At 48.8% G+C, this 14,856-nt stretch overlaps 1 protein-coding gene across 3 annotated transcripts; it reads right to left on the bottom strand.

Moving 5' to 3' along the window:
• Positions 1-3,553: 3,553 nt before the first annotated feature.
• On the bottom strand, positions 3,554-14,621 carry CFAP161 (cilia and flagella associated protein 161). Of its 3 annotated transcripts, none has more exons than XM_046655064.1 (7): positions 14,476-14,615; positions 13,594-13,683; positions 12,825-13,057; positions 11,739-11,823; positions 8,003-8,161; positions 4,760-4,833; positions 3,554-4,365 (listed from the first exon to the last, which is right to left on the bottom strand). In XM_046655064.1, the coding sequence occupies exons 1-7, from the start codon at positions 14,542-14,544 to the stop codon at positions 4,170-4,172; spliced, it is 906 nt and encodes a 301-aa protein (XP_046511020.1). In that variant the 5' UTR covers positions 14,545-14,615; the 3' UTR covers positions 3,554-4,169. The 3 variants fall into 3 exon arrangements, with proteins under 3 accessions (XP_046511020.1, XP_046511022.1, XP_046511021.1); XM_046655066.1 differs by having other exon boundaries at positions 12,825-13,127; positions 14,476-14,492; XM_046655065.1 differs by lacking the exon at positions 13,594-13,683 and having other exon boundaries at positions 14,476-14,621.
• Between the last annotated feature and the right edge of the window lie 235 nt (positions 14,622-14,856).

Below are 14,856 nucleotides of genomic sequence, written 5' to 3'. Positions count from 1 at the left end.
CGGTACAGACCTCCCCCTGCTGCATCGGTACAGACCTCCCCCTGCTGTATCAAATCTCTTCCTGGCTTGGATGTCCACTTACTACGCTCGCATCCGAAGGCAGAGGGGAGATGGGAAGGCACTAGAGCACCTGCTTTCACACAACTGAGCACATCCAGTTCTCCCAGCAACCTTCAAGGGCCACTACTCACCCTGTTCCATGGACGAAGCACTGCTTCTCAGAGGTCACCTTCTCCCAGCTAGGAAGTGGCCAGTCCTAGCCACCAGGCTTGGACTCCTCTGTGCTCCCCCAGCATAAATTTAAATGTACTACTCAACCATGAGGTTTTATTTGCTACCAATTGTCTGGGTTTTCGGTGGGGCTGACCAGCCCAGAAGAGGATAGTGCTGAGCGAAGGAAGCCGCTGCAGCCGGGCTGAGGCTGTATCCACAGAGAAATAGCCTCCACTCGGGGTCCGTCATCCCCGGGACACCACCTCAACTTCCCTGCACAGCTCCTCGTCCTCTGTGCTCTGAATCTCAGGGATGGGCACGTGCCCCAAACCTGGGTGTCCACCTTCTTGTCCTCTCTTGGCCGTACGTCCACCAAGTCATGGAGTCCTGTCTCTCTCTCTTTCTCTGTGATGTCTCTCTAATCCATCCTCTCCTTTCCACGTTTCCTGACGCTGCCTTCATTCAGAGCCTCGTCTGTCTCCCCAGGATCCCCCACCTCCCTGCTGTTTCCACAGTAATCTGTCTAAAACAAGATCATGCCACTTTCCTCCTCAAACTCTTTCGAAGGCTGAGCACCAGCTTCAAGATCGAATTCAATAACTTGAGACATGCAGCCAAGAGTGATATTCAAAATATTTAACAAGCTGCACAGTTTTTCCTGAATATCACTGGACACCAACCAAACAAGACAGACTCGAGCCACAGCACCAGGGCCGGGTCCTGGAGGCCCCTTCCTGGGCCAGACATTAGCACTTTCGTTGTTGAGTCAATGGAGGGAAATCAAGGGGTCCCCCCACAGCTCCAAACGCCCACACTCCAGGGACATGGGATGGACCTCCTTTGCCTGGAAGTCTCTTCTCCGTGGCCTTTCTAGCTCGAGTATCGGCTGGTCCCCAGCATGAGTGGCCTCCTGGCTCTTCTGCTGGGACCCTAGATGGCCAGGGGAGTATTCACACTTGTGGTTTCTTCTCCCCCATGTGCAGGATCTTCACCTTGTTTTGCACTGTCTCCACCACCCTCGCAAGATGAGTGAAGCACAGGAAGTGATGGATAACCAGGTCATTCAGCTGAGCAACAGTGAGCCTTGGGGCTGGAGCAGCCCATTGTCCCTGATGCGGGACAGAGCCGCACAGCAACAGCGACTTGTGTACACACGACAAACGACTGCACGCAGCACACAGAGCACTCCCCGCAATTCGTCACTGCTCACCGTTGCCCGTGAGTTCCAAACAACCGCAAGACACACGCACACATTTTTCTATACTTGTATTTATAAGTTTTGGTCATGCCCGTTGAACTATACGTACATTAAGAAACTAACATTTTGAACAGTGGAAAACACAGACATTAATGCATTTTAAAGGATAAAATAATGATACACATCCAAGTTCTAAACTTTTCGCATCTCAACAGGCTGTCTGGTGTGACCCACGCTGGAGGCCGCTACTCCGGTGCTGTGTGCATTCCAGGCATTGTCCGTGGGTCCAGGCAGTGACCTCGTGCTGGAGGGCCTCAAAATTCTAGGTTTCCATCAAAGCCCAGGTTGGATGCTAACAGCTGACGATTAGTGCACCTGGATCTGCCCTGGATGTCACATATTCTAACCTCGACAGAACAGCAACAACAACAAAAATAGAAAGGGCCAAAGCCCTTTACAGCATCTTCCGTGGAGGGCAAGTAAACATCTAGCCTATCTAGGGCGATGGTGTTCAAATGGCAGGATCCCCGGGGCAGTTAGCAATGTCTAGAGACATTCTTGGTGTTCGCAAGTGGGGGTGGGGGGGCTGGCATCTAGTGGGGAGAAGCCAGGGATGCTGCCAAACATCTTATGTTGCCCAGGACAGCCCCCACAACAAAGAATTACCTGGACCCCAAAATCGAGAGAGTGCCGAGGTTAGGAAACCTGGGTTTGGGTGGTCTGGAAGATCTGACTTGGTCCTGGCCCAGTTCTGCTCTCTACGAGCTGTGTGACCTTGAGCAAGTCGCTAACTTCTGCAAACCTATTGCCACCTCTGTAAAAGGCACGGATTCATTCATCCATTCAGTCAACAGATGTTTCTTAAGAAATGGGGATGCAGCCATGACCCATATCCAGTCCAACCCTAGAAACAGTGAAAATTAAATAAGAAAATGAGCACAAAAGGCCCTTTGTAATTTTGTAATGTTCTCAACAGACCCAAGGCAGCAGCTCTGATGTGGTCACACAGGTGCCACACATCTAAGAGGGTTCTCTCGGTTCCATAGCCCTTTCTAGCTATTGATTGCGTTTCATCTATTCCAAGACGCTCAGGGATTCCTTGTTCACATTTCGACATCTCTGAATTAAAATGATTGTGCTCCACAGTCGTCATCTCCCAGGCGGCAGTGACCATGTGGTTGTCACTAACTACCTGCATGCAGTGTGGGCCAGCCTCCTGGTGGACTGAAACCTTTCAGTCAAGAAAATATTGAAGGATGGTTCAAGGAAGGAACGTGAGTCCTGGTGCCATCTGAAAGCTTTCCGTGGACACCAACGGTAAGAGCAGCACTCACCTCATGGTCTAGATGCCGCAGATCTTTCAAACTATTACAGAGCGTCTCTCTCTACTTGGGGCCCGAGCCTCCTCCATCGCGTCCTGGTCTCGCCCCAAGAGACTCAAGGGAAACCCAGCTCTGCCCACCTGAGTCAGTGCTTCTCAGCCCAAGCTGAACACGAAAGGAAATTAATGAGTTTTAAGGATACTGACCGGTGGCTCCACTCCGCCTGGATTAAACAGGACTCTGGAGGTGGGTGCCAGCCTCTGTGTTTTTAATGCCCCCCACCCAGGGAACTCTGGTTTAACGTCTGGGGCGCAGCCTGGGCCCTCGGCTTGTTCCCCATTCCTCAGGTAACTCTGAAGGCAGCCAGGTGAGCTCCGGTGAGGAAAGCCTTTGCTGACCCCCGAGGGACATTGCTTCCTCCCCGTCTCCTAACACAGGGGAGACGCACCTGGAACAAGCCCTGTGACCAGGCTGCACCTGGGCCATTAAATCAGCATTTCTTGGGTGAGCGCAGGTGTCAGCCACCGCTGAGGTTCTCCAGTGAACCCAATGCCCAGCCCAGGACTGGATCCTCCACGCCCAAACCCTGTCACCCTTGACGGCAAGTGCCTGCCTCCCTGGGGAGGGTCTGTCCACACTGGCTTGAGGCTGTATCTATTCAAATGGCATTTACAAGACCTGTGACTTGCTTTCTGCCTGGGGGTATTTACCTGTGGACCAGCCTTTACCTACCGGGCTGGGGGTCTCTTCCTCCCATTACAACACCTTCCACATCACGGGCGCTTGCCAGAGAATGACTAGATGAACCAATACACGGAAGGGTACATATTTATTTTGTCTGGAACTTTCCGATCACGTGGGTGCCACAACTAATGCCAGCTTCAGAGACAAGGTAGCAGTAAGGAGCGTCTGCCTTCTGGAAATCATTACAAAATAGCAAGCGAGTAGCTGGGTGGAGGTCCTGACCCCCAAGGCCAGAGGCAGGAACGAAAATAGAAGGGGGAAATGTTTAGCTCCAAGGAAAGGCCAGACCCACCGCTACACGTGGTTGATTCTTAATGCATCGTACAGAGTGGGGAGGGGACAAAAATTCAGTGTGGCACCAACAGCTTCGTTACGTGGACACAGCTTGGAAGAGTGACAGGTGGTCCTTGCAGGAGCAGCTGCCACACAGGCTCTAAATAGAGGAAGCTGAGTTCTTCCGAATTTACTGTCCACGTGGACATACCCTCTGCCGCCTTCAAATATACGTACGAGCTGTCCCAGAGCTAGCGTCCTTCTATGTCCCAGATCCCACCACTAATTCCACACTCTCGATGCACCCTATGTTTTAATACAGCGTTCAAAGCCTTCTGGGCCTTATCTAAACACAGCTTGAGGCACCACAGAGACTGCCGATGTCGTAGCTATGCTGGAGGAGCCCAGGCGCCTGGGTGTCACTGCTCCCCTGGGCTGGCCGCCTGCTCCGGGGCCCGGGGCTCCTCCGCCCGTGGTTTGGGCTGGTCCAGCATGATGGACCTCTCTTCCCTGGGGTTCCCAGTCACCAGCATCCAGTGGTTCTTCGGTTTTTCAACTCTGTGTGAATCCAGGTATGTGTGAGCAGCGACCTCAACTTCCTTTCCGAAATAGGTTCTGGGGTGGGAAAGAAGGAACACGGATTAGGAAGGGAACGGCGACTCTCAGAGAGCTGCTTGCTTCATTTCAGAGGCGGCTAACTCGGCAGACGGCCGGGTACAGCCACTGGGAGCTCTGAAACAGGACACGTTCCCCAGGAAGTTGCACCCTGTTTGGGCAACGATGAGGCGGCTGGGATCCCATTATAACAACATCCTCCTGTGAGGGAAGGACCCGTATAATAGAAGCAGTTCTAAGGGGACTGCTCACACCTTCAAAGTTCTGTGGGACAATATTTCATCATCAAAGGACTTGTGTGCATTGCCACACTCTTTAAATTGAGCTTCTTTGCGCATATGCACAGCCCCCACCCCCCAAGTGGGGCATCTTGCTACACCCTGGCGTAGGATACCTTAAGAAGAGACCCCGGTGCGCCACCAGCCCCCGGTTGGTGTGGCAATGATTGATGAGAATTTTTGCATTTGCCTTTAAAGATAAAGAAAGTGTGTTATTTGCATTGTGAGTTAAGGCCTCCAATTTCCTGAAAGCAAAAATCTGGAAATATACTATATATTCACTTAAATTTAGTTAAAAAAAATTACACATATATATATACACACACACACATATATATACGGAATAACCTAGAAGGCAAACCATAATGGATTGATTAAATACATTATTGCAGAAGCACATATGATGGAACATTAGATAATTATTCAAAGTCATATTGGAGATGATATTAGACAGCATGAGATACGGTCAGTGGTGTTTTTAAGTGGCAAATTTATGCCTTAATGTCCTATTTTGTAAAATAAAAAATAAAAATAAACCAATCAGGGAAATGTGAATCAAAACCACAAGGAGAGATTCCCCTCGCACCTGTCAGAACAACTGTTACCAAGGAGACGAGATGACAAATGTTGGAGAGGGTGTGGACAAAAGGGAACCTTCACACACTGCTGGTGGGAATGCAAACTGGTGCAGCCACTACGGAAAACAGTATGGGGATTCCACAAAAAATTAAAAATAAAAATACCATCTGATCTAGCAATCCCACTTCAGGGCATGAAAGCAGGTTACCAAAGAGATGTCTGCACCCCCATGCTCATCGAAGCATCATTCACAACAGCCAAGGTGCAGAAACAACCTAAGCGTCCAAGAACGGACGAGCGGATAAAGAAGATGTGCTAGATATGTACAATGGAACATTATTCTGCCATGAGAAAGAAGGAAATCCTGCCACCTGCAACGACACAGAGGGACCTTGAGGACGTTATGCTAGATGAGGTAAGTCAGACGGAGAAAGGCAAATCTCTACATATCTCTTATATGTGGAATCTGAAAACTTGAAATCATAAAAGCAGAGGGTAGAAAGGTGGTTCCAGGGGCTGAGGAGGGGGGTGGGGAGACGGGTTGTCGAAGGGCACATACTCGCAACTAGTAAATAAGTAAGTCCCAGAGACAGTATAGTGATTACAGACAACGAAACTGTATTATAGACGTTAAACTTGATGAGAGGTTAGATTTCAATTGCTCCCTACACTAGAAGAAGCAACAGTTACATGAGGTGATGGGGTGTCAGCATATTGCAATTTAAATGGATCCCATCAACATGTTCTTCACTTTAAACTTACACAATGTTGTGGGTGAAACCACACTCCATAAAAAAAGAGAGAGAATAAATTCCCCCCCACACAAAAAAAACCCATACGCATAGATAAGGACAGAAATGATATTAAAAAAACAAAACAAAAGAGTGGCCTTCTCTGGAGAGTGGAACTACTGGTAATTTTCATATTAGTTTTTGTGCTTTTCTGATTTCCTATAAGTGAACATACGTTTGATAATCAGGAAAAAAGTACATATTATTTCGAAATCCTGACCCGTGTAAACTAAAAGCTGTAAGAGGAAGGAAAGAAAACAGCCCCTGACATCCAGGAGCCGGCCTGGCGCTCACAGCTGGGCCTCAGTGTTCTGCGATCAAACGAAATCAACTTCACAGAATGCCCGCATCCGACAAGGCCACTCTGTGACTGTGATGGGTCAAGGCAAACACGAGACCACTCTGTAATAGGGTCTGAACACGGACAAAACACGACCATCAACCGAAACACCGAACATCCACCTCTCCCGCCTGATGTGAGTGACCCCCTGCTTCCTCACGATGCCGGCTTTAGCCTTGCTCCGGCCTGCCCGCTCCACGGGTAAGACGATTCGAGATGCCCACTCACAGAATTACCCCCGCTTCCCGACAGCATCCGACCAAGAGTGGAGCCCCACTTCCCAGGACCCTCCCTAAAGTCGTCCAAGGAAAGCCCAGACGCTGTGCAGGGTCCTCTCTCACATCCTCTCGCTGAGATGCCCCACGGCTCCCCAGGCGTGTGTCCTCCCTCACTGCGGCCATCAATCAAGCCCCCTAGTCTGCCCGCGGGTGCTCCTGGTGGCCTCTGGCTGGAGGACGTCACCACCGCAGGGCAGCTCAGACAGCACGAGGGTCCCCACTTCACAGAAGTGCAAGGGCGTCTGAGAGAGGCTCAAGCCTGCCCCAGGCTACGGCCCGAGTGAGCGATGGGAAGACCCCCCGGCACCTGGGCCACGGCTCCTCCAACAAGTATAATAATAACAGCAACAACATCATTGACGCCTGCGACAGTGTCTGTGGGCTGGGCACTTTCCAACGAGCACTATAAACATACTAGCCCTTCCATCCTGGAAAAACCTCACAAAGACATATTATTCTCACGGGTATTTTACCCATAAGGAAGTGGACATACTGACAGTTTAAATCACGGAAAAGAGAGGCAGCTCCAAGGAGAGCAAAGCTTGGCAAAGGCCAGTGGAAGAGAGGAAACCTGTGTAACGTGTGCACCGTGGGCTGTGTGCAGGTTCTCCTTACTGAGGGAAAGAGCCTTGTGAACGTGGGTCCACCTGCAGAGCTGGGAGAGAAGTGCACTGTGTGGGAGGATGTGGGGTGGCCTGTAACAGGGGCCACCTCTCTGGAAGCCCACCTCAGCTGGCCAGCCCTTTAAATTCTTGCTGCTGTAATTGCACGCTCTCCCAGTGACTTCAGCCGGTTCCTCTCTCTCCCTCTGCTGGAGGCCTCAGGAGGGCGCAGCAAGGTCCCCGGCCTTCGAAACAGCTCTGTGCTGGCCAGACCTGCCTTCCCTTCAGGACTGTGCCTTGGGCTCCCGACCTGCAGGGCCCCGGGGTCCTGAGAAAACATTCAGCAATGAGGAGGAGAAAGATGCTGCCTGTGGACCGCTGCATCCACCTGTGCTGCGGCCCTGCTGTCTCCCTCACTCCCCGAGACTTCCCCGTCTCTTCAGAAATGAGGGCGTAACAGAGGCCTGGAAGAAAGCAGCGTGGTAATCCTCAAGTCTCGGGTCCGTGGTTCTCAGCCTGTGCTCAGGGCCGGGGCGTGCGCCTCGGTATTTTTAAAAAGCTCTGTGGGTGACCCTGATGTGCAGCCGGGGCTGAGAAACACCCACATGCAGGGTGCTGCCTCGAGTCAGAATCGAGTTACAAATGAGAAAGAAGAGAGTGCGTGAGGCCCTGGAGCTATGCTGAGCCTCCGTTCTGCAGACAGGAGTAAACAGCATCCGTCCAGGAGCGCCGGCACCTTCACGTCGTCCCCCTGCCATGCGGTGCTCACCGGAACCGGGAAGCCCTCGTACTCCAGGCGCAGCTGGGGGTCGGGGAAGGTGGCCTGCCAGCAGCTCAGGTAGGAGACCTCATCCGTCAGGTACACTTCCTGGAGCCAAGACCTCTTGGACGACTTCAGCAGGGTCCTGTGGTCGCTTGACAAATATAACTGGAAATGACAGAGGAAAAATGTAAACGTCACACGAGTGGACAAGCCGGGGAACTGAGAGGCAATCTGCTGGCTGGACGGCAGGTGTGTTCAGAGAGGTTTTCAAAGCCCTGTTCTTACTGACCATGTGAGAACACACAGTTCTGTACCCCAGAAATGCCGTTTTGGGATGCTGAGGCCCCCGGCCCCACGCCACCGCAGACTGTGTTCCCTTCTTTGAACACCAGGCTCCATCTCCAACTCTCTTCTCATCCTGTCCCTGCTCCCCTCCTCCTCTTTTTCAGGGCAGAGGACCCAGATCAATATTCTATTTATTACAAATAATGTTGCCCGAAACTCATTGCATGAAGTGAAGTGCTCTTAAAAGCAACATCATCACAGCTGATAGTCACTCGTGAGCCTCAAGGGTGTCTGCGCCCCTCTGGAGTTGATGCCCACACTCGGAATCTCGTTAGGCAGCTCTCCAGCTGCCTGCAACTTTGCCAAGAACCACCCCATCCTGCTGGGAAGTCCAAAATGTCGGCTTCTCGTTAGTTAGCTCTTTATTGACTCTCTGTCACCCTGAACCTGGAGGACATTCCTGCATATTTTAATAGGTTTTCAACGAGCATCTTTCCTATGCAAAGCTGAGCCTTGAAGAGCTATGGGGAAGGCAGAAACGAGTTACTGACCTCAAGATGTTGTCTGACTGGCAGGAGAGATCATCGAGCATAGAAATGGGCAGCAGCTGTAAGGAATGGCTATCCAGCATGGACGCCAAGGGTCGTAGGAGGGCAGAGGATGGAGCAGCTCTCCCGGGGCTCAGGGAAGACCAAGGAGGTGGTGATGTGGTACCAGGGAGCCCGAGGGGATGAGCACGGACAGGGAGTGGGGGACATATTACAGAAGATCTTAAATGCCGCAGTGAACAGCAACGCTCAATTCAGAGGGCACTGGGGAGCCACTGCTGACTTTTCAATAGAGATGGGAGGTGCTCAGACCTGAGCTTTTAGAGGATCAACCTGTCAACATCCCGTCCCGTATGGTCTCAAGTCAGGATAGACTAGAGGGGCCAAGCTACGGGTGCCTGACCTGAGGTACTGGCATTGGAATGAAAAGACAGGCCAAACTGCGTGATGAAGGCAGAGCCGTGGGACTTGGCCATCAGCCGCGCGGGGGCGGGAAAGAGCGATGGGTCCAAGATATACCACGGCTTTGGCCCTTTTTGGCCCCAATAACGGTGCCACTCAGAGCAACAAGGAGAACCAGGACTTCAAACGGCAAAGAATATCTATCTCAAACCACAAACTCTGTTTTGTTAATGCAAAGAAAAATAAGAATAATGTCAGGAACAAATCTAGAAAGCCAGTATCACCAGATTTTTTATAAATGCCCCAGAAGGGCTTGCTAATTCAAAGACAAAGAACAGAAATGAGAGGCAGGAGAATTTGAGAAGAGAGAAAGTTGCCATCACGTGAAGATGAAATGGCTGTCTACCTAGGTGTCATGAGGGAATCAACTGGAAAACTATTAGAATTAGTAAGAGTAAGTGATGTCATCAAAGGTGAGTAGAAAAATCAAGGCTTTCTTATAGTTTTGCTGCAGCCATCAAGAGGATGTCCCGTGAATAGCACCAAAACAGAACATACCAAGAAAAAGGCTTAATGAGATCGGCATCAGACTCATGTGAAAAAAACCACAAACCTTTACCGAGATATGAAAGAATAATTGAATAGATGGAGAGGCATCCTAGAAGAATATATATTGTAAAGCTACAAAATGTGTGAGTTTACTTAATTTTACAATCACATTCAAAATACCAAGTGATTTTTTTTTTCCCACAAGGGCAGAGGGACTTGAAAAAAATAATTATTACATTTAGCTAAAAGATTAATTCCTAACATAATTCAGACAAAGAAGTGTAATGAGATGGAACTAACACTACGAGCTGTCAAACTATATTATAAAGCCATAGTTCTACAAGAAAAATAGACAACGCCACTTCAAAGGGAAAAAATAAGAAGCTCAGAAAAAGCATGGAGTATGTACAATAATTTAATGCATGCTAATGGAGGCAGCATGTGTCCGTGAAGAAAGGAATAATTACTCAAGAAATAAAAAAGATACCACCGACTCCTCATCTGGGAGAAATTTACATGTTCCCAGACAACCCTTTATCAAAATAAATCTGAAGTGGATGAAAGAATAAGCTTAAGCAAAAGCAGACAGCTAGAAGTTAATAAGAGTTTCTCTTTTTATCACATCTTTGGAGTGGACTTTAAAGGGTCCCAGAAACAGAAGGAGTTACAAGGAGAAACACTGATCGATTTTGCTCAAAAATAGATTAGAGCAGCTGCAGTTTACAAGCTGAGTAACAAATGGAAGGACATGTTAGCCACGGACGGGACAAACCGTATAATCTGTGAAAGAGCAGATACGTAAACCAGATCAATAAACAGGCGGAGAACAGAGGATTGACAGGGGAGAGAAGGACAGAAGGGATGGAAGGGGAGGGAGAGGAGAGAGCGGCAAACAAAAAAGAAGAAAAGAAAAAAATCACATCTGAATGTCGTAGCGCTTGTATTTTCCCTGTGCTTTAAGTCTGATCTCTCTCCCTTTCTAAAAGAAAATAAGCCAAAATGTTACTCGTGCTAATCTCTGGATAACAAGATGATGAGTTACTCTCGTCTTTCAACAATTTGGTATTTCCTCTAATCTCTACATTTAAAATCAGGCTGCAGCTTACCATGTATGGTATGTCATAGTTTAAGCATTGATCTTTCTTAGTGGTACAAAAATAATAATTCCACACCATACAATAATGAAATCTTTGATTCAATGAAAAATGTTATATTGTGCCAGCTCTGACACTTAGTAGCTGAGTGACTTGGAGCAAAATCACTTAACCTTCTTGTGCCTCAGTTTCCCCTTCAGTGAAATAGTCCCCACCTCATAGACTTGTTTGGAAGAACATGGGAAACACTTAAGCATGTGGTAAGGTATAATAATCCCCATTTTGTAGATGAGAAAGACGCAAAAGGGTTTAATAATTTACCCAAAGTCCCACCCCATAGATATGCAGCTCAGCTGGAATTCAAACCCATATTTATCTGGTTCTGTTTCACTTCCTAATCCCCAAAATAAAGGTAAAGATCAGAGACTTATGCTGCCTGATTTATGCAGACTTAAGCATCTCGTATTGTCTTTCTCCCAAATTAGGCAGAAGTTTGACAAGAAAAGGTCAGAAAAAGTTGTCAGATGATATGCTTTGCTAGCATTAGGGACATTAAACAGCTGTCAGATTATTATTACATAATGCAATCATTTGGTATAAATTTTCGGTTTTGCCAGCTGCATTGCAAAAAGGCTTTTTTTCCCCCTTACCCTTTAACTTTGAAGGGCATATTTTTGTAATTTGCAAAGTGAGAGGAAAGAATTAGCCCACAACTGCCTGTGAAAAGCTGCAGGCTGAAACGACGGGGAAGCCCGAGATGGAGCGCATGCTGTCGAGTTCTCTGTCGGCGTCCACAGGTAGCCACTAGCCCCCAGGGAAACCAAAAGGGCTGGTCCCAAGCAGATCCCCAACAGGATGACTCACCATTTTGTCTTCAAATCCTCCTGTTATCCCGAGGCAAAAGTTCTGCCCGTATCTAAGAACTTGACCGGAGGCCTCTCTGTCTGGGCTGTCAGTGGAGTGAAAGTATAGGGTAAATGCGCTGTATTCGAATCAGTCTACAGCTCTATTCTTTGTATATGCAGTTTCATTTATAATTTTCTTGATAGTACATATTCATGTACCATAACTGAATTAAGTCACTAAACAAAAGGTCTTTTCTTTTGGCCTTCAGATCCAGCCAGCACCCTATTCCCTGTCTTCCAACATGGCCAGGAGACAGAGCATCCCCACTTGGTGAGCCTGGAGCGGGCTGAGCACAGACGCCATCCTGCGCTAAGGAACTGCGTCAAGCACCCTGACATCTTTAGAGAGAACCAAGGAAACCCATTTGTAAACATTTAATACAATCTTCCTTCTTAATTCTCTGGGAAACTGAAGTTGTGATCAATTTTTAGTTGTCTTAACATAAATTATCTGTATTCAAAGGAAATCTAAATTCAAGACCTGAAGGATGGGCTACATTCCTGTGATATAAACACTGCCGTCATAATTTAGAGACAAAGTGAAAGCAATATTTTTCATTGTAATTATGTCTCTGCTCTCTAAGGATCTAAATGCTCATTTTCACAATCTCCTCAAGTACGTTTTTAGTGGACAATTAATTTTAAGATAACAAATGCCCTTGTAATGCCACCTTGCATTAAACTACGTATTTCTGATGTAAAAGTAACATGGCAACATTAAAAGCAATAAAAGCACTCAGATGAGCTCCAAGCATTCTGAGATGTTATTAGGAAAACCCACTTTACTTCTAGATGGGATGTGAACTTAATTCCCTGGATCCCCATATCTTTGAATTAAGTATTTTGAATTGGCACAAATTAGCAATTATCCTGACGTTTAAGATAAAGGGACTGTAAAGGCCCCTTGACAATAACCCTCAAGATAAGAAAACAAGAGGAGCGTCACAGAGGACGTTCCAATAACCTTGGCCTCCAGTCGCACTGCTCCAATCCACGAAAACAGATATTCGTGACGCACATAAGCGGAAAGTTAAAGAAACCTTACCTCAAAACGATGAAAGTGTTTCTGCCGATGGGGACCGTGACCTGAGCCAGGCTCAGGCCACACGGCACCTCCAGCTCGTCGCTCAGATGGGCTTTCACCTCGTCTGGAGTCACACACAGGCTCAGGTTCCCGCCCAGAAACAGATCAGCTTCTGTTTCCGGGTGGTCGGGATTCACCAGCATCACTTTGTCGCCGTAGTGAACGTATCCGTCCTGGGATATGGAAAGCTGCATCTGCGATTGAAATAGCAATTCTTCAGATCCAGCACGCAGCCCTGCAGCCACTTCTGATGCACCTTCCTTCCTGAGAAGACCAGGATTCATTTCAATCAGGGATTCACTTGGATGCCCTCAGATCCTTAATTTTCTTCCTTTTCCTGCCACCAATCCCCTCTCGCTTTGCCAAAGCAAAGCCCCCAATAATCCCAAACGAAGTAAAACAAGGCTGGTGAAAAATCACGTGCGTCGACTCCGTTATTAATTTATTCAACATCCACTGAAAATTTCTTGAGCACCAACCGAGGGGCATGACTTACGCCTGTGTTAATCTATTCAGTTCCTAATTTGGAAAATGCACGTAAATACAATTAATAGCAGACTTCTCTTATGTTCTGTATCTCAGGGAATTTTAAACACTGTGGTTTTCAGACCTCAAGAGAAAAACTGGCATTTTCCAAAGGATAACTCACTTTTGGAATTTTTGCTTGCTTAACATATACTCACACTTAATTTGATAGGATTTTGAAAACAATGTTTGAATTTAAAATTACCTGTCTCAGGAGATTCTCTTTTAGCCTTCTGCTTCTCTGTATGAGAAGTTGGCCCTTGTCTCTCTTCTCTAAGAAATCTTTCATGAGCTCCTGCTTCAACAGAAAATGAGTAAAACTCAAAGGGTCCACAATAGTCCTGATAACACAGATACTGGTAGCTTTCAGGTCAGAAGCACATCAAGTTGAAAAGGCCAAGTTTGAGAACAGAAAAAGAAACGTGAGTATAATAGGAACGGGGGAAATTTTTTTGAGCATTATTTTAATATTTTTATTTCATTGTAGAATGTTTGGGAAAAATGAGAAAGGCACAAAAGAGACATCGCTCATAATTATTCCAGGCAGAGACCATCGTGAGCAACATTTGGAGGCCGTGTGCCGCCTGGTGAGGGGACGTCATCCCCAGTTTGGATGATGATGGACACTGTGAGTCCGCCCACCGCCCACAACTAGTTCCATAGCGGTGGCCCAGTGCCTTGTGGGGACCAGCACAGGAGCATGCAAGGCCGTGAGTATAAGGTCTGTAAAGGCCATGCTACGGGGACCCTCAGGAGGGTATATGCCATGGGCGGGTGAGGAGGGGCGGTGTTTCTACTCCGAGCCTCCCTCCTTCCCCGGACCGCAGCCTCGGCGACCCTCAGACTCTTAACGGCCCGAGGGAACTTCGTGGGGCTGGAGACTAAGGGGGAGGCTCAGATGGGGGGCTTGAGAGAGCCAAGGCACCCGACGTGGGGAGGCTGAGGGACCCAGGGGAAGAGGAGAAAGGCCGAGACCCGGGACAGCGGGTGAGATTCCGGGGCGTCCCGGGTGCGCTGGGAGAGAAAGGAGGTGCGGGATGCTCAGAGGAGGGCCCGCCCCCAGGCCGCGCCGCCGCGCCTCCCGCACCTCCTCCAGGTAGACGTCCTCGTTCCAGTTGCCCATCCGGACTCGGGGGCCGTACAGGTTCCGAGCCATCGTCCCCGGCGCTCCGGCCGCCGGGACTCCCGGGGACGCCGCTGTGTTGCGCGCCCGTCGCCGTGGCGACCAGGCCCCGCGCGATTGGCCGCCGCCAGGGACCCTGCTGGCCAGTCGGCGACAGCGGGAGAGCTGGGCCCGCGCGGCCCCCTCGGGCTGTCACCCCGCCCGCTTCCGTCGCTCAGGTTTTCTGGAGTTTAATTGCAAAGGGTTGAGAGGAGAAACTCGAGCCTACTGACGTCATGGTCCTAAACGCTCCCTAGAGAAAATTTTTAAACTTTTTTTTTCCTTTAGGATCTAAAGGAAAATTGC

Source organism: Equus quagga, chromosome 2 (genome assembly GCF_021613505.1).
Source record: "Equus quagga isolate Etosha38 chromosome 2, UCLA_HA_Equagga_1.0, whole genome shotgun sequence".
Lineage (NCBI taxonomy): Eukaryota > Metazoa > Chordata > Mammalia > Perissodactyla > Equidae > Equus > Equus quagga.
This window is presented reverse-complemented; position numbering and strand designations above follow the sequence as displayed.

Excerpts from the sequence above, each read along its gene's own strand:
- CFAP161 (XM_046655064.1), bottom strand. The coding sequence starts at position 14,544 with ATGGCTCGGAACCTGTACGGCCCCCGAGTCCGGATGGGCAACTGGAAC. Across the intron at positions 8,162-11,738 it reads GAGGATTTGAAGACAAAATG|TTATATTTGTCAAGCGACCA; the intron begins GTGAGTCATCCT and ends TGTCATTTCCAG. Across the intron at positions 4,366-4,759 it reads CACCGGGGTCTCTTCTTAAG|AACCTATTTCGGAAAGGAAG; the intron begins GTATCCTACGCC and ends TTCCCACCCCAG.